This window comes from Equus quagga, chromosome 13 (assembly GCF_021613505.1).
Source record: "Equus quagga isolate Etosha38 chromosome 13, UCLA_HA_Equagga_1.0, whole genome shotgun sequence".
NCBI lineage: Eukaryota > Metazoa > Chordata > Mammalia > Perissodactyla > Equidae > Equus > Equus quagga.
The window spans coordinates 41,458,687-41,480,587 of NC_060279.1; the positions used below are offsets into that span (position 1 = coordinate 41,458,687).

At 40.3% G+C, this 21,901-nt stretch overlaps 1 protein-coding gene across 4 annotated transcripts in view; it reads right to left on the reverse strand.

The window, feature by feature from the left end:
* Positions 1 to 18,420, reverse strand: part of SNX27 (sorting nexin 27) — a 67,202-nt gene extending 48,782 nt beyond the window's left edge. For 3 of the 4 annotated variants that reach the window (XR_006891543.1, XM_046681899.1, XM_046681900.1), the window contains exon 1: positions 17,956 to 18,420. Coding sequence is in view for 3 of the 4 variants with exons in the window: in XM_046681899.1 (XP_046537855.1) it covers positions 17,956 to 18,266 (311 nt within the window). In the remaining variant the exon portion in view is untranslated. The remainder of the gene's footprint in view (positions 1 to 17,955) is intronic. The other variant, XM_046681901.1, reaches the window with a different exon arrangement.
* Between the last annotated feature and the right edge of the window lie 3,481 nt (positions 18,421 to 21,901).

Genomic DNA, 21,901 nt, shown 5'->3' on the forward strand with positions numbered 1-21,901 from the left:
TAAAATCCTTTAGGTTTCTCACTAGTGATATGCACCTGAAGTCATAAAAATGTTCATATTCTCTCAACTCAGGTGGCATTATTGAGAATGTATCCTAAGAAAATCATCAAAATATGAGCTCCATGAGGGCAAGAAACTTAGTGGCATGTAGACCACTCAAGTATTTGCTGAAAGAATACATGAAATAATCCTGAACACAGAAAAAGTGTTGATCTTTATTCATCATTATTTAGGTTGTTTCCAAATTTCTGTTCTTAGAAAAGTCAACAATAGGGGGATGAATGGTCAAGAAAATTATAGTACAACAATTTGATTAACTATAAAGCAATCATTTAAAATTGTAAATATGAAGAACAAAATAATCTAGAAATATGTTTGAGCCAACGTTATGTTAAAAAGTGGATTATATTGGGGGCTGGACCCATGGCCTAGTGGTTAAGTTCAGCGCGGTCTGTTTTGGCAGCTTGAGTTCAGTTCCCAGGTCCAGACCTACACCACTCATTGGCAGCCATGCTGTGGCAGCAGCCCACATACAAAATAGAGGAAGATGGGCACAGATGTTAGCTCAAGGAGAATCTTCCTCAAGCAAAAAGAGCAAGACTGGCAACAGATGTTAGCTCAGGGTGAATCTTCCTCAGCAAAAAAAAAAAAAAAAAGTGGATTATAAAAATGCAATTTCTAAAAGATAACATAGGGGAAAATCTAGGTAATGCTGGGTATAGCAATGAGATTTTAGATACAACAACAAAAACACAATCCACGAAAGAAAAAATTACTAAGCTGAATTTTATTAAAATTAAAAACTTCTGCTCTGCAAAAGACACTGTTAAGAAAATGAAAAACAAGCCACAGACTGGGAGGAAATATTTGGAAAACACATACCTGATAAAGGACTTGTGTCCAAAATATACAAAGAACTCTTAAAACTCAACAATAAGAAAACAAACCACCCAGATAAAAAATGGACAAAAGATGTGAACAGATACCTCACCAAAGAAGATATATAGATGGCAAATAAGCATATGAAAAGCTACTCAATATCATTCATCATTAGAGAATTGCAAATCAAAACAAGATACCACTACATACATATTCAAATACTTAAAATCCAAAAAAAAAACTGGTAATACCAAATGCAGGTGAGGATATGGAACAAAAGGAACTCATTCATTGTTGGTAAGAATGCAAAATAGTATAGCCACTTGGAAGACAGTTTGATAGTTTCTTAAAAAGCTAAACATAGTCTTACCATGAGATCCAGCAATCACACCCCTGGGTATTTACCCAATAGAGCTGAAAACTTATATTCATACAAAAATCTGCACACAAATGTTTATACCAGCTTCATTCACAATTGCCAAAAACCGGAAGCAATCAAGATTGTCCTTTATAAGTGAATGGGAAAACAAAACTATGATATATGAAGACAATGGACTATTAGTCAACCATAAAAAGAAATGAGCTATCAAGTCACAAAATGATATGAAGGAAACTTAAATGCATATTGCTAGGGAAAGAAGCCAATCTGAAAAGGCTATATACTGTATGATTCCAATTGTACGACATTGCGGAAAGGCAAAGATCAGTGTGCAGCCAGGGGCTTGGAAGGAGAGGAGGGATGAATAAATGAAGCACAGAGGATTTTTAGGGCAGTGGTGAAACTATTCTGTATGACACTGTAACGGTGCCTACATGACACAATTCATTTATCAAAACCTATAAAACTTTACAACACAAAGAGTAAATCTTAACGTATGCAAATATTTAAAAAATCCGTTAATAGGTTGGGGGAATCCCAGATTGTGACAAAAGAATCTAACTGTATTGCAAATATTTTTCAAACAACCTCACTGAATGGGGTAGGAGAAAAGCGGGCAAACCTAAGCAACTGGAAATCAATGAATTCTCTAAGACTAAAGGTAAAAGGGACTGCACATAAGTACTGTATTCAGGTCAATAAAGTTGTTTCCCACAGGGCTACAGGTTAACAATTCTGATATTGCTATACATGTATACCAGAAGTGAACAACTAAGTAAATGAATGGTATACATGGGAAGCCAAGTTTCTCACTGTTGGAGTGGAAATGTACATATCAGCAAGGGGAAGGAGACAAAAGATCCATATGGTAATGGAGTAAAGCTAGAGACATCAGTAAGAACTCATGTTTAACTTAATATAGATACAGATGGTTACATATATATTTATAGACTAGTTTATATACAGGGTAAATATACACACACATGTATTTCTTTGCTCTGTCAGCTAAGAGGGCCAGAAAGACTCTACACCCTAGTAGCAACAACCACACCCAGTGCCCAGATCTTGGTTTTTAATATCATTCTCCAATAAAAAGAACCAGGGCCCCTTGGAGAAATGGCTGATTCTAGGACTGGGGCAGGAAATACAAAAGATGAGCCTAGAGCATTTGTTGTGCTAGAAGTAAGGAAGTACTCAAAAAAGAAAACAAAAACTTACATTGACAGGGTATGGGAAAAGGGCACACGAGCCAAATGAAAGAGCTACCAAAGGCGAAAGCTGGAACAACTGGAGCAACAAAATAACATAGTACTATCAGATTATATAAGCCAAAGTATAAAATAAATATCCATGAGCCCACACTAATATAAACAAACTGAATAAATTAATACATGGGGGAGAAGAGACAGTCTCCTCCTATGCAGAAGAATTCCAAAAAATTATACAGATACTACACTTTAAAAGAGAAACTTAAGTTTTAAAAGCAAAACTTCCCACTCTTTAAGTATGGGCTGCATTGGACTCCTATCCAAAAGGTACAGTATGAAAAGGGGGGATGGTCTGAGGAGAATAACTACAGTGGAGAAGCCTGACAAACACAATTTCAGCCACATGATCAAGGTCAATAACAAGTCACAAATCATGATGATGGTGTGTACCCTTGATAGGAACTGGGTACTTCACCTCTATGCTCTTCCTCCCCAAAAAATCAAAACCCCAGTCTAATCATGAAAAAATAAATTCTAATAGTCAGGCATCCTATAATACACCTGACCAGTACTCCTCAAAACTGTCAAGGTCATCAAAAATATGGAAACAGTGGGAAGCCCACAGCCAAGATGAGCCTAAGGAGACATGACAACTAAATATAATGTGGTATCCTAGATGGGATCCTGGGTCCTAGATGGGACATTAGGTAAAAACTAAGGAAATCTGAATAAACTATGGACTTTAATCAGTAACACCGTATCAACATTGCTTCACTAATTTTTTTTCTTTTTGCTGGGAAAGATGCACTCTAACATCTGTTACCAATCTTCCTTTTTTTTTCCCCCTTTTATCCTCCCCAAAGCCTCAGTACATAGTCGTAGATTCTAGTTGCAAGTCCTTCTAGTCCTTCTATGTGAGGTGCTGCCACAGCATGGCTACTGACAGATGAGTGGTGTGGTTCCAAGCCTGGGAACCAAACCAAGGCCGCCAAACCAAAGCATGCTGAATTGTAACGACTAGGCCATCAAGGCTGGCTCAACATTAGTTCACTAATTTTAACAAATATACCAAACTAATGTAAGATGTTCTTAATAGGAGAAACTGTGTATGATGCAGTGGGGGAGGGATATATGAGAATTCTCTATACTATCTGCTCAATTTTCCCGTAAATCTAAAACTGTTCTAGAAAATAAAGTCTATTAATTTTAAAAATTAGATTATAAATTACACATAACATGATTTTAACTTCATAAAAAATGCATAAATAAAAGACAGCCAGAATACGAAAACTATTTATGTTAGGATGATAAGATGACAGGTGATTTTTCTTTCTTCTCCTTAGTCTCCAAATTTTCTCTAACATATTTACATTACTTTTGTAATTTAAAAAAATGAATTTTATACCACTACATACCTACTAGAATAGCCAAAATCCAGAACACTGACAACACCAAATGCTGACAAAGATATGAATTAACAGGAACTCTTATTCATTGCTGAAGGGAACACAAAATAGCACAACCACTTTGGAAGAAGGTTTGGCAGTGTCTTATAAAACATACTCTTACCACCTGATCCAGCCAACTGTGCTCCTTGGTATTTACCCAAAGGAGCTAAAAACTTATGTCCACATAAAAACCTGCACACAGATGTTTACAGCAGTTTTATTCATAACTGCCAAAACTTCGAAGCAACCAATAGGTCCTTCAGTAGAGGAAGAGATACACAAACTGTGGTACATCTAGACAATGGAATATAATTCAGCACCAGAAAGAAATGAGCTCTCAAGCCATGAAAAGACATGAAGGAAACTTGAATGTATGTTACCAAGTAAAAGATGACTGTCTGAAAAGGCTACATACTGTATGATTCCAACTATATGACAATATGCAAGAGGCAAAACTATGGAGACAGTAAAAAGATCAGTAGTTGCCGGGGCTTTGGGGGAGAGAGGAAAGAATAAGCAGAGCATAGAGGATTTTTAGGGCAGTGAAACTATTCTATGTACTATAATGGTGGATACATGACACTATAAATTTGTCCAAACCCATAGAACACACAACATCAAGAGTGAACCCTAAAGTAAACTATGGACTCTAGGTGACAATGATGTGTCAATGTAGGTTCATCACTTGTAACAAATGCACCCCTCTGGCAGGGATGTCCATAATGGGGGAGGCTACGCATGTGTCAGGACAGAAGATAATGGGAAATCTCTGTACCTTCTGCTTAATTTTGCTGTGAACCAAAACTACTCTAAAAAAGAAAGCCTATTAAACTTTCTAAATGAATTTTAAATGTTAAGGGTGAAATCTCAAAAAACTATATATCAAAGTGGATCTGACCTCTGCTGTCAAACACTAAAATTGCTGACCAGAAGACTAGGACTCTATCATGGTTTCCTAATGAAGAATTCAACAACAAGATGGAGTGAGCTATTCCATTTTCTGCCAGGAAAATCAATCCAAGGTCTGAATGAAATCTTCAAATCAGAAAAATGCTATAGTGGGGCTGGCCCGATGGCCGAGTAGTTAAGTTTGCATACTTCTTTAGCAACCCAGGGTTTCACTGGTTCAGATCCTGGGCGCAGACTTAGCACCGCTCACTAAGCCATGCCAAGGCGGCATCCCACACAGCAGAGCCAGAAGGACCTACAACTAGAATATACAACTATGCACTGGGGGTCTTTGGGGAGAAGAAGAAAAAAAAAGGAAGATTGGCAACAGATGTTAGCTCAGGTGCCAATCTTTAAAAAAAAAAAAAACCTATAGCTTTAAAGAGTTAAACATTATTTTATTTTCACTTAGGAAGCTAGATACACAAAATAATTTCACTAATTGTCACTTATCCCTGTTTTTGTCCCTGCCCACCAATCAAAACAAACAAAAACTATCTTGCCTCTCTTCAGTTATGATCTAGTGTAACCATTTCCCAGCCTGAACAACTGCTAAATACAACTGAGCAGAAAATGGCCACATCAAAGTTACAGGGTCTCAAAATTACAATTGATTTGTTTTCTCTTCTTGATTTTTAAGACCATTGTCATGTAATGCAATAATTCCGACATTATTCTTTACTAGGAAAATAGAATATAAAAATAAAGTATCTTGACTCAAACTACAGTCAAAAATAAAAACAAAACAAAAACTCATCTTATTTTAAGCCTCATCTTTAGTAGATGGGACGAAAACAACAAAGGTCAACTACATGTAGGCCAAATTAAATGATGTCCAACATTCTATGGCGAGCCACAGTTCACAAAATCTTTGGTGCCTTTAAGTATCAAAAGCAAAATTCAGTACTTATACCAATACTTTAAAGCACCTACATCCAGAAATTTAACACAGGGCAAAAGAGAGTATTAATAACACAGTAAGGCCCTGGCAGGGTTGAAAAACTGAGAAGCACGTCAATCAAAATCTGGTCTTGCCAAAGAGGGGAAAAAAGAATAAATAACTTGTCAAATAAGCTGCTTACCATCACCCAGACTTTTACCCTTGGCCAGGTGTTCTATTCACAAAGAATGATGCCCGAGGCAGGAAAAGTACAAATAAGGGTCATCTGTCTTTCAATCTTAATAGCTCCAGCCAGAGGTAAACAAGGGTTTATTACTTGGGAAGGAGTAATAGATTCTTCAGACCCTCTAGTTCCAAGACAATCAGTATATAAATATAATCAATGCAGGTAGATTTATTTCTGAATAAACGAATCATATTTGTCATTCAGGAAAAAAGTATAATAAGGCTTAAGGCTTTAAGATATTTTAAAAACAAACACAAAATTATAATCCAGCTATTCAGAAGAAAGGTTCATTTGTTATCTGATAATTACCTGTAAGGCCAATGTAACTACTTGTCACCAAGAATAAACATAAACTTGTTCATTTCCCTCCTAACAGAATATAAAATTCCAGTCTTAAAATTTTAAAACAGCCTCCTATATTAAAATCATTAAGGCTATAAACCTGTATTCCAGGTTGCCAGGACACATCTAGCTTCTACCTGTGGTCCTGGCATAATTAACGGGCCCCTTTCATTTTTAAAAGTGCCTTGGTTTGGGCAATAAACTATATAGTCCTCCGAGATTTGAACACTGTGTGTCTAGGAGACTCCTGTTAAGATGCACATGGTCCTTGGGCACTTGCATTTACTAGTTTAGATAGCTATGTGCAAAAAAAGTACTTATGAGGACTTGGAGGAATTGCTCTAGATTTGTTGGGGTTGGGTTGTGGGGGTGAGATTTCAGGTCAACAGGGCTTTAAAAATGACCTGAGGCTTCTATCCTTACCTCCCCTGCCAAATCTTGTCTAGTCAGGTGCTATCTTTATTTTCTTGACCCTCCCTGGGTTTACTCCAGGATTGAAATTGTCTGTTAATCTGCCAGATTCTTCATCCAAACCGTAAATTTCCTAAGGGCAAGGACTACATGCTATTCAGCTTTCCATCCCCAGTGTCTGATCATGTTTTTGTCACACAGTAAACACTCATTAAAATTTTTCCCGGAATGAATGAAAAATATTATTAAGGCCAGCACACAAACACAATAATAGTTTTCCTTCAAGCACTTCCACAGTTTCATTCCTTATTTTTAACTTTTACACTGGTTTCACTGTTTGGGGGAAGTACTAAAAATATTATGCAAGCTCTACATTTTGCAAACTTTAGCATTAGTAATCATTTTGCTTTCTATTATGGAAGGTAGTAGGAATAATGCTTAAGAGTAAAATACCACAGTCAATTATACAAGCAATTTCAAAGCAAGGCTATGTTATTTTTTATTCAAATATGTTGAGAATAAAAGTAACTAAATTGTTTTTATTAATTTTTAAATAGGAACATTGATTCCAAGGATAGCAAAATAAGGTAAGGAGAAGGAATAAGAAATAAACATGTTGACATTTAAAAAGCAAGTCATTACACTGTTTTCATCTTTTTACTTTTCATGAAAAGTAAATGCACCACATAAAGCACAACGGATTCCCTCACACAATAGAGGCTAAAAAATTACCGGTAAAGTCTTAAAGAAAGTACTGATACTACAACTATAAAAATATACAACATCAACATTTTATTTTGATAGGATTTGTTTGCTTTTCAATTTTTATCTTTAAGAACTTGCAGATAGCAACTCTATGGTTCTATCCAAATGTAAGGCTGGATGTGCAAATGGGTTACTTCCTCATGCTGTGGAATACTGAATGTTAGATATGAGTAAGAAAGTTGCTCATAGCCATAATGGCTTCCCTAGCCTGACTAACTCATTTCCCTCCTATGCACACTATTTCTGAGGATCCCTCACTCAGTTATTCACCAGCAGAAGAAACACAATCAATCCTAGATCATTTCCTAGCACCAACCCAAGAGTTTGAGATCTGCTATATTTTGAACCACTGCCTATATGGCCAATTTAAATGCAACCCCCAAATGTTTTTAAGCTTTTGGTAAGTTTGTTCTGGGACAACAGCCTGCATCCTCAATCCCAATACCTATTTCCTAAGTATTCAATTAGTCTCAAGAGGTACTGTCATGAGTGTGAACAGAAGTGTAAATCTATCATTACTATTGAAAAAACAGCTCAAAATACCTTCATCTATGAAAGACAGCCTCTAAAAATTAGTAAGAAGAGATATACTCTTGAAGGGATATGGCCCTTTAGCAATCAAATACTACCCTTTAATCCAAATTAAATTTGGGCAACTTCTTTTGGAAGCCGGGAAACACAGACCACAGTTTCACAGTAAATTGTAGTCTATTTCAACATATCGAATAAGAAGAAAGGTACAGTAAGACCTTTTCCAAATCAGCAATAGACAGGATAATTGGGTAAGACAGGGAAATCTAAAGTAATCTATGAGCACATAACTCATAAGGGGAAACTTTAGTGTCACATTTCCGTGGATTCAAAACACGAGGTAAAGAGAACAACATTCGTCGCTGTTTCCAAGTAAAGACAGATGCAAGTTACATTATTTTGTGAAAACAGATCCAAAAAGTAGTTTTTAACCCTACCAGAATCAAAATGACCATAATATTGGGTAAAAATAATTAAGTAACCCATACGGTACATTCAGTAGACAAACTACACACTTTACAAATTACAAACTTTATGGATGATTAAACTGATCAGTAAGAGAAGTGGAAGAAATTTCCAAAACTTTCACACAAGTCATCACATTTTCCCAGATCTCCATGTATTAGTTTAAGCAATCTCCCAGTTTTCAAAACATACTAAGTAAATATAACTAGAACTAGACAGACACATAAATATAAAAGTACTGCAGTATTGGGGTGGGGGAGAGAGAACTTCCTGCTTAATCTCACTGAATAGTTAGTTCTGTAAGAGTAATCAGGCTCTTGAACACAACTGGGAGAATATCCATATACGCAGCTGACTCTCTGCAGACTGCTCTGCACTTTTCCAAAGAGAAGTAAACTAATTACTTGTGTTTCAAGTCCATAGAATGCACAGATGTGTCATTCTGGTCTTGCTCTGAGGTGGGACATAAGAACCTGAAGTTTCAGATAGCTTAAGCAAAAACAAATCTTTTTTTAAGATTGGCACCTGAGCTAACATCTGTTGCCAATCTTCTTCTTCTTTTTTTTTTTTTCTTCTTCTTCTCCCCAAAGTCCACCAGTATATAGTTGTATATTCTAGTTCTGGGTCCTTCTAGTTGAGGCATGTCGGACGCCACCTCAGCATGGCCTGATGAGCAGTGCCACGTCCATGCCCAGGATCCGAACAGGCGAAACCCTGGGCTGCCACAGGGGAGCACGGGAACTTAACCACTGGGCCGCAGGGCTGGCCCAAACAAATCATTTTTTAAAAGATGTTTTCATAACAACAGAAGTTCATGGAAGGAAGTACACATAAGGACACTCACCACAGTTCCTTACTCTGCAACTTTAATACCTTGAGATAGGTGTATTTCCTCAAGTGTTATGAGAACCCTATTTAGTTAGCAGGGAGCAGTAAATAAAAAACAAGAGAGACTGCACACATACTAGCTAGTACTCGACTAATACCACATCACAAAATTTAATCCTCAAGTACCCCCCACATTACTGAGAGAAAGCAAAAATTCACTTTGTGGTCACCACCAATTCTAAAACTTACTTGAAGGATCTTTGTATGAATTTTCATTTTGAAAGTAGACTGCAGGTAAAAATCTTGGTATTATATTAAAGTTCTCTGTCTTCAGTTCCCTCAACTCCCAAAACATGCTGTACACCAAGATAAAAGATCTAAATTAAAGGAAGCATCTTCAAACCAGAGGAGCAAACCTGGAGGCAAGTACAGCTAAAACAGAACATCATAGCAACGGCAGAGCACACACAAGTGGGCCTGCAGCATTTAAGGATCAAACTCATGAACTATAAACACAACAATAAGTATAGTCATTTAAAACACAGGAGAAAGAGAAATTGATATTTGAGAAGCTGGATTGGATCGTGACGTAAAATACATACACAAATTAAAGGCAACCAGCTCCTCACCAGCTGTTGCCAGGTCTGGGTGTCAGAGCTTAGCTGTTCTTAGTTCCCTTCTTTATATAGTACAAGACAGCCCAGGAGACTGGATGCTCTGAAATTCTTCTAATTCTAATACAGTGATTTTCCTCTTTGGCCTCGGAAAAGTTACTCAACCTCTTTGGGTAAATAATTAAATAAAAACTAAATTCACAGGGAGTCCTGAGTATTAATGCACATACAACTTTACTCTGACCTCAAAAACAGAATAAAATCCAAACCTCGCAGCACTGCATTCAAAGCCCTTTTCTATCTAACTTGAAGCACAACTGTCTAGAAACAAGGAGCAACTTTAGATTCCCTGCTGTCCTAAGAACTTTCCACATCTTCCTCCCTTAGGACACGCAGTTTTCTCAGCCTATAAAATTCTTCCCCGTTCTCTGACTCCTGAAATTACACTTGTCCTTCAGTCACAGTTTAACAGCTTTCTATGACCTATCTACCCACCAATCTTCTTAAGCATATTCACTTTCCTCTAACCTCCCGTTGTGTTTTTCATTTATCTCCATTATTTCACTTTGCTTTACACACAGTAAGTTGTCTACATGTACCTCCCCCACTGCAGTGTAAGCTGCTCAAGGGCAGGTACGCAGAGACTCTGACTCACACAAGCCTAACAGTACTTCACACATACTTTGTACTTAATTGTGGAGCCAGACTGAATATGAGGTGATATTAGTGGGCCAACATGAGAAAAGTGACGCCCTAAATCACTGTTTTTCAGTGGATCACAAGCTAATGAGTCATGAAATTAATCTGGTGGTCCACCATAAGAATTCAAAAAACAAAACAAAAACCCCAAAATACTGAACAGACTAAAAAATACCAGAGTACATGATACCAGTAAATACAGTTTTGTGAAACTTGTTTCAGGTGTTTTTTTTGTATTTATATTGGGTTGTAAAATAGAATGTATCTTACTATGAGTTGCAATTTTTTTCCAAACGTGGGGCTGGAATTGTACCACCTATACATAGGCTGTTACTGGACTGCCCTAGTGAAGCACAGAAACCATCTACAAAGCTGTTAGTAGAAGAACAGAATGATCCTGACCAGCTCTAACCTAAACCCAGACAATATCCTTTGTATCAGTAATGCCATCCTCTAACAAATGAACTCACCACCGATCATGCTCCCAAAGCACTGTGCAGTGATCATAAATTGTAACTGTTTGCTTGTCAATTGAGTCTCTTTGCTTATCTACCAGATCATAAGAATTACTCCCAATGGGACTTATCTTAAAAAATAATTATCCCTGAGAGCATGGAAAAACCCTCACCTGAAACAAACTCATCAGTGGCGGCTGGAAAGAGAACTCTTCTTCAAAATAACTTATATGACCCAGACAAATCTTCACGTTACTAACAAAAGATCTTTTCCTGGTCACAGCAACGTTGTGGAAGTGATTTCTGAGGGGAAGATAATGCTATTTTCAAGCTCAGTTTTATCTGTTTGCCACCTCAATTTTAATTACCTATGGAATTAAAAGTATTTCTTGGGGGTGCCAGCCCCATGGCCTAGTGGTTAAGTTTGGAGTGCTCCACTTTGGTGGTCCAGGTTCACAGGTTCAGATCCCAAGCACAGACCTACACTACTCATCAGCCATGCTGTGGCGGTGACTCACATACAAAATAGAGGAAGACTGGCACAGATGTTAGCTCAGGGCGAATCTTCCTCAAAAAAAAAAGTATTTCTGGGGCCGGCTCTGCGGCTGAGTGGTTAAGTTCACGTGCTCTGCTGCAGCGGCCCAGGGTTCGGATCCTGGGTGCGGACATGGCACCGCTCGTCAGGCCACGTTGAGGCAGCGTCCCACATCCCACAACTAGAAGGACCTGCAACTAAGACATACAACTATGTACCAAGGGGGGTTGGGAAATAAAGCAGGAAAAAAAAAAAAAAAAGATTGGCAACAGTTGTTAGCCCAGGTGCCAATCCTTAAAAAAAAAGAAGAGGAAGATTGGCAACAGCTGTTAGCCTAGGTGCCAATCTTTAAATAAATAAATAAATAATTTTTTTAAAAATTAAAAAAAAAAGTTTTTCTTAGGGTTGCATCAGGCTCTCTTCACTGATAACCAACAGAGAAAAGACAGCAAGAAATAACAGCAAAGAATGACTGCTTTGGTCCCCCAACTCCCACCCAATTTAACAATACAAGAGACATGGTAAATAAAGATATCAGACAGTTACATTTCACAATCATAGAACCAAAGCTCAACTGCTATCCAAGTTTACAGGAATAAGACTGAATTTTAAGAATTTTAAAAATTTTAAGGGACTATTCAGTCAAGAATAGCTGACTATTAACAGTCAAGAATAGATGAGAAAACAAAGAAATGGAAAATACACTGGATTTAGAGTTCACAGACCTGGGTTTAATTCTGGTTAACACTCATTAGTGCAACACTCAGTTTCCTCTCTTATGAAATAGAGATAATACTCCCACATTCATTCAGCAAGTATTTATTGAATAATACCTTCCCTGCACCACTAGGCATTTGGCTAGGGAAACAACATAGATGTAGTTCTTGCCCTCAAGGAGATTATATTTTCCCTGTCTCACAAGGCTGTTGTGAAGATCAAATATAAAAACACTGTGCAAACTCTAACACACTACACAAACTGCAAACTGATACAATGATGATCAGTACTATTAACTTGTTCTACCTCTTAACCACCCATCTTTATTACAACAGCTTAGCAAGATTCAACAAGTAAAGTAAAGATGATCAGATATAATAGCTAACTATCTACAGAACCGATTTTCCTAAGGGGTGAAATTCAGGAGCCTAAATAAATCACTATTTGTTAGTATACTCTTAGCTCACAACTCTTAAAATAACCATGAAGATAAAATGAACTGAGAATTCAAGGCCTACAACATGTAGTGTCGCTCTACGTATGGATTGGGCATGTGGGTTGCATTACGCAGACCCAGCAAGGGAGTGAAAAATAAAGATTTCTAGGCTCCATGCAAGCCCTACCGAATCATAATCCTTAAAGGGTGAGCCTGAGAATCTACAATTTTCTTTTTTTTTTTTTGAGGAAGATTAGCCCCGAGCTAACATCTGCTGCCAATCCTACTCTTTTTGCTGAGGAAGACTGGCCCTGAGCTAACATCCATGCCCATCTTCTTCTATTTTATGTGGGATGCCTGCCACAGCATGGCTTGACAAGCAGTGCATAGGTCCGCATCTGGGATTCGAACTGGCCAACCCTGGGCTATTGAAGCAGCACATGTGAACTTAACCACTGAACCACCAGGCCGGCCCCGAGAATCTATAATTTTGACAAGCACACCCAGTGATTCTTATGCTCACTAACACTTGAGAATCAGTGCCATAAAAAATTTCCTTTGGGGGCCAGCCCAGTGGCGCAGCAGTTAAGTTTGCATGTTCCACTTCAGCGGTCCGGGGTTTGCTGGTTCGGATCCTGGGTGTGGACATGGCACCCCCTGGCAAGCCATGCTGTGGCAGGCGTCCCACATATAAAGTGGAGGAAGACGGGCACAGCACGGATGTTAGCTCAGGGCCAGTATTCCTCAGCAAAAAGAGGAGGATTGGCAGCAGATGTTAGCTCAGGGCTAATCTTCCTCACAAAAAATTAACTAATTAAAAAAAAATGCCTTTCATCAATAACCATGATTTCAAACACCATTTCCAAAATCTACCTAGAAAATCTAAGCCAAATAGAATTCAGCTACAATTGAGAAAGCAGCTTTTGAGAAAGTCCTTAGCAGTCAATGTCACACGACTCACATTTAACTTGTAAAAATATTTCTTGTGGCAGCAACTTCTTTTTATTCAATGGTTTTCAAACTTTCACATAAAATGAAGCTCAAAAAAAAGACTGCCCATGAGATAGTAATAAGCTATTAAAATTAACTCTAAATAAACAAATTTCCATAAATATATAGCTTTACTTTTTCTTACGGTTTCACTTTAACAAGGGCAAGTTGATGGGTATATTATCTTGTAGCTATCAAGGAGGAAAGTATACACTCTCTGCCTAGAATAAATATATCATGTTTGCAAGCCAACCTTAGGGGTCCATGCTTATTAAAGATCACACTACCCAAATACCAAAGAGACAAAACAAACTAGCCAACAGACAAACCTAATCCTGCAAATATACAGAGGGTCCCTGGGGCCGGCCCTGTGGCTAAGTGGTTAAGTTCGAATGCTCCACTTCAGCTGCCCAGGGTTTCACTGGTTGGGATCCTGAGTGCCAACATGGCACCATTCATCAAGCCATGCTGAAGCTGCATCCCACATGCCACAACTAGAAGGACCCACAACTAAAAATATACAACTATGTACCAGGGGCTTTGGGGAGAAAAAGGAAAAATAAAATCTTTAAAAAACAAAAAAAATACAGAGGGTCCCATATCCATATTCACTGCACTCTTAAAGCCTCCCAAGGGTATCCCTCAAGAAATCAATGAACAGCCCTTGGAACTACTTTAACTTTAAGAAAATTAACCTGAAGTCAAATCTTACTTCACAAACTATATAATTAGTGCAAAGACATATTTATTTTGGTTCTATCTGTTGAAAGCATCCTTCACTCATTAGCCTCCAGGTATACAGACATCAAAGGAAAGACACTCAATGTATGTTATGCTGGGAAAAATTACAAGGTGGAGACTAACACTGCAAGTCAAGAAAACTTTCCATCTGCAGTAAAATTTAGAGCCCAGGGGGCTTGTTCATACTCCAGAACCAAGCCCTGCAATATGACTCTTTTCTGAACCAGTTAGAATCTAGTCAGTTTTGATGGGAGAAAGGACAAACTGAACCATACTGAATTTAGTTTAATGACTGTTCCAAGATTCACGAAGGACAGGGCCTTGTTAAGCAAAGACCCCGCTTAAAAGAAATACAAAGAAACTGATGTTCTTACTTTTGTCCAAGCTTGTATGTCCTCAAATCTCAAAGTTACTCTGTCCTTTCACATCTCTAGCAGTTGTTCAAACAAGAGCAATACATGAAAATTAGAACAAAATAATTTGTGTAGAGGAGGAAAGTATCTAAAATAGGAAAAGTCTTAAACAGCAATTGTCAAGGTCCAGACATCCACCTATGACTTCATACAAACTACATCTACACAATGATGATCTCTCCGTGCCTAACCCTGACCCCACTTGGCACTTCATCAACTGGGACAACACAGAGGTTAACTAAAGGAACTCAGGTGAGAGACACAGAAAAAAGCTCTAAGGAGTGTGTTGCCTAAAGAATGCTTTAGGGAAATCAGCATCAAGTTAACCAAGATCAAAACAAGTAGTAGACACAAACACCCCTCAAGAATCATGTCTGTTTGGTCACTGATTTCCTCCCCTCACCTGAAAACCTAAGATGCAGACTTTGGAAAAAGGGAAGGAAAGCAAAAGAAATGGTATAGTTGCGGTCATAGAGAATTTACCAACTAGCTCGACTCCGTGTTGCAACTGTCACTATTTTCACTACAGTAGCAGAGGAGCTTCAAAGAATCTGGAAAGCAAACCACAGTTGGAAGGTGAGAAATGAATGACAGGAAAATGTCTTTACTTTTTCAGAGAACCAGAGAAAGATTCTCTAAGCAAAGAATGTTCTTTCGCGCTGCCCACTAAAAGAGACAAAGTTCTCTCTACCTAGCACCAAGGACGTGCCGAAATGGAGTCTTTTCTCTGGAAGGAGGAATGGGCCTAGACTGGAACCTGGGCCTGAGGCAAGTCCTTCTACCTGTACTGGGGGATGATTTGAGGTCTCCTTCACAGCACCTTGTTTATATCTGGACTCTGCTGCAAAAACCACAATAAAGGCAAGAAGCCACCAACTCTGTTATTGGCATATATGTATATACTTGAAATGGTCGATCACATTAACTGTAGTCTTCTACAGAATTGTTTTGGTCTAGTTCCTTTAGTTTCTGAAAGAATAAATGAGTTAGAACTTTATGATCAATTTATAAATTTGGGTAAATACTTCAGTTTTAAATTTAAAAATAAACAAACAGCTGGATCCAAAGTTAAAGTTCCAAAGGGAAAAGAAAATAACAATTCTAAGAATTTCTATCAGGAGGAAACATCAGCCACAGATTTTAAGATATCTAGAAAGAAAAGAATTAGGCACCCAAGTACAAAGTAAAGGGGCACTATTGCATTCTATATCTGAATACTCTGACCCCCAAAAGATTAAGAACATAGTGCCAAAGAATGCTAGAAAAAAGTATGTAGGACATTAAAGGAAAAAGAAAGCATCTATATACAGGAAGGACAGAGCAAAAGTATAAAACTCCAAACCCTTGCTTTGGTGAGCTATGCCTTCTTGAGGTGGAAGGTAAGAGAATATAGAATGAGTGGATACCAGAGAATAAGAATGTCAAGGATAAGGGCAGGGGGCATAAGATGACTAAGAAGGGATGGACTCCTCTATAGGGCAGACCTTCAAGACACTATCCCCTTTGAAACCTTGCGCATACTCACTGTTTTACTAGAGGAAAGACTGAAAGTTGTGAAAATTATGATTAGAATAACATTTATAAAAAATGAGAGACTTCATGAGGGCAAATCCAAGCACTGAGGGAGAGGGCACAAGTGTGAAAAAAGAACACACAAGACAGATTCAGGAAGAAGGAGAGAGAGACAGAGTTGAAGACTGCTAAGGAGAGTGGAGACGAGAGCACACCCCACCTACCAGTCAACCCGCAATCACTATATACATTTTAATACAAAGTACAGAAACACAAATGTAACACCTGGATGAGAGGAGTGGAGGAGGACTGCACAGAAACTGCAAGACAAGGCAGCATCCTGCCAGAGCTTTAAGGCATGCAATGGGGAAGTCAGGATGGAGGATGAAGGGGGAGGGACTGCAGCAGGGAAAGAGGATGGGCTGCAGCAGCAGAAGGGGCCTTAAGACAGAAGGAAGGGAAAGCAAACGCAGAGGAGAGAAAGAATAGGATAGTCAAGTGTGGGCTCACAAGAGAATAGAGGAGGAGAGAGAATGGAAACGGCGTGCCCTGAAAAAGTAAGGAGGTCAAAGACCCAAAAGGGGGTTGTAGTCTGAGGGAAGTAGAAACTAAGGAGAGCTCTACCATAAACCTGACTACAAAGAAGTAGGAGTGTGGTGCAAGAGTGAAGACAGGGGGCCAGAACAGGGATGCTCTCAGAGGGATGCGGTGATGGAGACCCCAGATTCAAAAATCCTGGTGTAACATGGGCACTACTGCGAAGAGAAACTATGGTGTCAAAGACCCAACCGCCGCCGCCACCACCACCACCACCAAAAAGGCATGCAAGGGTCAGAAAAGAAGGTGTACTCGGAGAAAGAGTACAAAAAGGAGGGAAGGAAAGGGTCACATGGTAGGCTAGCAAAATACAAGAGGTGCTTAACCATAAGGAGAGGGTAACTAAGGAAAGAAAAGCAGAGCTGTGTGGAGGGATGATGTTTCTGGAGGAAAAGTAGGAGCAGACCAGAGGTCCTGCCTACTCGGTCTAGAGGGCAGAACGGCCGGTCCACGGGGGCTGAAGGCAGTGGTGGAGAACAAGAAACTATGATGACAAAGATGAGAACTTGGGGAGGACACACAGTGGCTGGGTCAGAAAAGGAGATGCTGTCAGTGAGGAGCAGAAGAGGTTCATCACGAGGAAAGCGAGGGGCAGCGAGGAACAGAAAGCAGCATGCCGAAGGGGAAGGCAAAGGGACAGAAAAGAAGGCAAGGGAATGGAGGGCAGGGGTAAAAGCAGTGGGGGCAGGGACGTGAACTGGAGATTACAGGGAGGGGGGTGGGAGTCGCAGAAACCCAGGGTGTGGGGAGGGTCAAGCCCCAAGGAGGTGCCGGGCCAGAAGGGGGCGGGGGTCCGCAGGGCCGGTTCGGGGGTTGGGGGAAGGTGCGGCCTGAGGATGACAGGGGTAGAGGGGAGAAGCAGGGACAGGCGGAGGGGATGGGGCGGGGTGGGGCGCCGGGCGCCCCGATACTCACACCTCCAGAATGCGGTCCCCCTTGCGCACCCCGGCCCGATCGGCCGCCCCCCCGGGCAGCACGGCGCTCACATGCTGCAGCGGCGCGTACAGCTCCCCGTTGATGCTCCGCAGTTGCCCGCCCTCGCTCACTTGGCCCCGCACGTTGAAGCCGTAGCCGGACTCGGACTTGACGATGCGCACGACCCGCGGGCCGCCGCCTCCCCCGCCGCCGTTCCCGGCGCAGTGGAGCCCAGATCCCCCACCGCCGCCGCCACCTCCGTTCCTGTGAGGGGCTGAGGGGTGAATCCCTTCCCCGTCCTCGTCCGCCATCTTGCGAGCAAGCGAACCGTACCCCCGCCCCACTACGCCTCCACTCCCTCCCCGCGCGCGCTCGCCCTTCTCAACAGCCGCGCGACCCCCGGCGCGCGCGCCCGCTCCGTCGACCGCGGGACCCGAGTCGGCCACGGAGCTGCCGGCGAGGGTAAAGGGGAGGCAGGGGGCGGGGGGAAAGGACGGTTAGGCACCGTGGAGCCTCCTGGGAGATGTAGTTTTTGGGCGGTGGGGGCGGGGAAAGGGCCGGACCCGGGCCGGAGCTGAGGTCATATGACGCAGTTAGGGAGCAAAGCCTGCTGGGAGTTGTAGTTTGTCTTTTATGCTCCTAGCAGATTCGTCTGTTGGACCGTGAGCCGCTAACCCGGCATGGCGCTTGGTTGACTGACTCAGTTGCTGACGTGATGCAACTTTTTTTTTGTTCTTTCATTTCGTACCCTCTAAAAACAGTAATATTAGGACAAATTGACATTTGTGAGTCAACACAGTCTTAAATTATAACAACTCATTTGCTCAGTACCTATGTGTTCACATACATGGCCCTAACAACCTCGTGAGACTACTGGATCATGAGTTAGTTTCTCTCTCTATTTCACATATTAGGAAACGGAACCTTAGAATGCCCAAGTCATTCAGCTATTAAGTAACAGGAACTAAGGCCAAGTTGTTTTTGTGCAACTTTCTTTTCACGTATTGCAACTACATAAAAACTGTGCCCCAAATGTACAAAAAGCATATGTAGAGGAAACTATGGTCTCAGTGTTTTAGAACTGGGTATTAGAATGACAAAGTAATAATTTCAATTGAGCAGTGATTTTGAAGTTACCTTTATTTCTAATTCATTTTGTTTCCCCCAGCAGCACAGCAGAGTTCTTCGCAAATGGCAGCAATTGATATTTTTTGGCTACCTTCCCAAACGCAGACTTCAAGATACTGTACACAGTGCCTGGCAAAGGCAAGTGAGAACAGCAAGAGCAAAAATAAGGAAAATGGCTTACTTAAGCGCTTACTGCTCCAGCCTGGTATTTGATTTTACCCTACTGACAAGCCAATAATTTAGTCTGTTACTGTTTCATGGATGCTGATAGACGACACAAGAGTCCTGGGTCAGAGACAAAGGGCTATTACTCAAGACACAGGAAGCAACATGAGCTTCAGCATGTTTGTGTCTATTTCTCTTGCTCCCCCAAGTCCCATAGAGATGCCACCAAGGACTCAGATGGATCTTGTGCGCTTACTGGATTTACATGACAGCTGCAGTACACTGAGCTTAAAGAACCTGTCATTTTATAGGAAGCAGTCAGCAAACCTGTTCTTTGTCCTGGAGGGAGACATTACTTCATCCTTCAAAGTTGCTCACTATAAATACAGCCATGAGAAATGACCGTGGTAAAGAGCAGTCAGGGCTTTGCATTTTTGGCATACCCAGGAACACCAGTAGAAGCATGAAAGATGTGTGAAGGACTCTCTTTCTCAACATTACTATGTGCCAAACACTATTCTAAGCACTTTACATCTATAATCTCATTTAATCCTCACAACCCTATAATGCCCCCTATTTTATAGATAAATAAACAGGCAGAGAAGGGTCACACAGCTAGTAAGCCATGAATCCAGAAGAAGCAACAGGGATACATAGTTAAAAGACAGTAAAAGTTCACTTGAGAGGTCAAGTGACTTATAAAAACAAGAACAACCCCGTGAAAGAATTTGTGGACTATGTAAGGGTTTCCAGGAATTGCTCAAGGGGAAAAAAAAACACAGTAGAATAATTGAGACGTCTCACAAAATGTGAGATAAGGACTCAAAGTTATTAGTACATAAAAATTAATGTGACTTTATTTTATAACTAAGCTAATGGAGATGAGTCTCAATTAGTTACACAAATATGAAAATTAATAAAAGTTGGAATAAGAATCTTGCTCCAGGGGGCTGCCCCATGGCTGAGTGGTTGGAGTTCTGCATGCTCTGCTTTGGCAGCCAGGGTGCGGACATACTCTGCTAGTAGGCCATGCTGTGGAGGCATTCCAAGTACAAAGTAAAAGATTGGCATGAATGTTTGCTCAGGGCTAACCTTCCTCAAGGCAAAAAAAAAAAAAAAAGAAAGAAAAGAGGAAGATTGACAACAGATGTTAACTCCAGGAGAATCTTCCTCACAAAAAAAAAAGAATCTTGCTCTAAATAATAGTGGCATAGTGGCATTTTGGTTGAACATGAATCATTTGGTTTGAACTGAGCACTGGGTGGAAAGGAACTTATCCTCTAAAGCAAGGCATCAGAGGAAGGAAAAAGGGAGCTTCCACTAAAAGAGCTATTTTTTTTCCTTTGTTTATTTGACAAACTGTACTGAATGCCTACTCTGTCCTAGGCTCTGTAACAGTGGCTAGGGATACAGAGATAAATAAGATATCTACAAACTCCGTGAAGGGCAATATGACATAAACGTACAAATGCACATACCCCTTGATCTGGTAGTTCCACGTCTAGGAGTTCATTCTACTGTGACACTTGCACATGTGTGAAATGACATTTTTGTGACATTAGTCATTGCAGTATTGTTTGTATTTGCAGAAGATTGGAAACAACCTAATGTTCATTGGTTAGATTATGATAGTTCCACGATAGAAAACTGAATAACTGTAAATAAAGAATAAGGAAATTCTTCATATACTGAAGTGGAGTGATTTCATGGATACTGTACATAGTTAAATGAACACAAGGTACAGCATAGTCTGTAGAACATGATTCCATTTTTGTATAAAAGGAGAACCCTAGATGTGTTTCTATCTCTAGAAGTATTCACAGTATCAGATAACATTGATTGCCTCTGAGGAGGAAGACTAGACAGCAGGGGTCGGGGACAGGGGTAGGAGGGAGACTTTTTGCTATATACCTTTTGTAACTTCTGAATTTTTGGACAGATAAATGTGTTGCCTATTCAAAAAATAAATACATAAAATATTTAGAAAGGATCAGATTGAAAGAAAAGGTGATCACAGTATCAAAGTAAGAAAATAAAATAAGACACCATTCTGCTCTTGAGAACTCACAATCTAGCAAGAGAGACAGCAGAAGAAAAAACAATTACAGTCCAGGCTTTGGCGCTCCTGAGTAATGAGAGCTGTGATAGAGGCCTGCACAAACTGCTAAGAGCGCACCTAGGAGTGATCACAGATGAGTTAGCAAGGCAGAGAAGGGCATTTCTGACAAGGGGAAGAGGGTATTCAAACACACAGAGGTTTGAAAGAACGTGATGCAGTGTTAGAACTGCAAGCAGTTCAGTAGGACTGGACCAGAGGGGACAGGGAGGAAGCGGGCAGGGGAGGAGAGAAAGGAGTGGGTAAGAATCAGATCTGGGAGGGCTTCAGGTATTGCATATCACACCCAGCAGTGTAAATCTCATTCCTAAGTATTTAGGGGCCTCTGAATGCTTTTAAGCAGAGCGGCGGGAATATCAAATTTGTGCTTCAGAAAGTTTATTCTGCAGGAAGCGTGGAGAACAAAATGAGATAGACAGATCCATTAAAAAGCAATTGCAGTGATTCAGGGGAGAACTGATGAGATTCAAACTAGGGCAGTGGTGTTGGGAAGAGGATCCACAGGAGAGAATGGACTTGGTGACCACTTGGATCTTA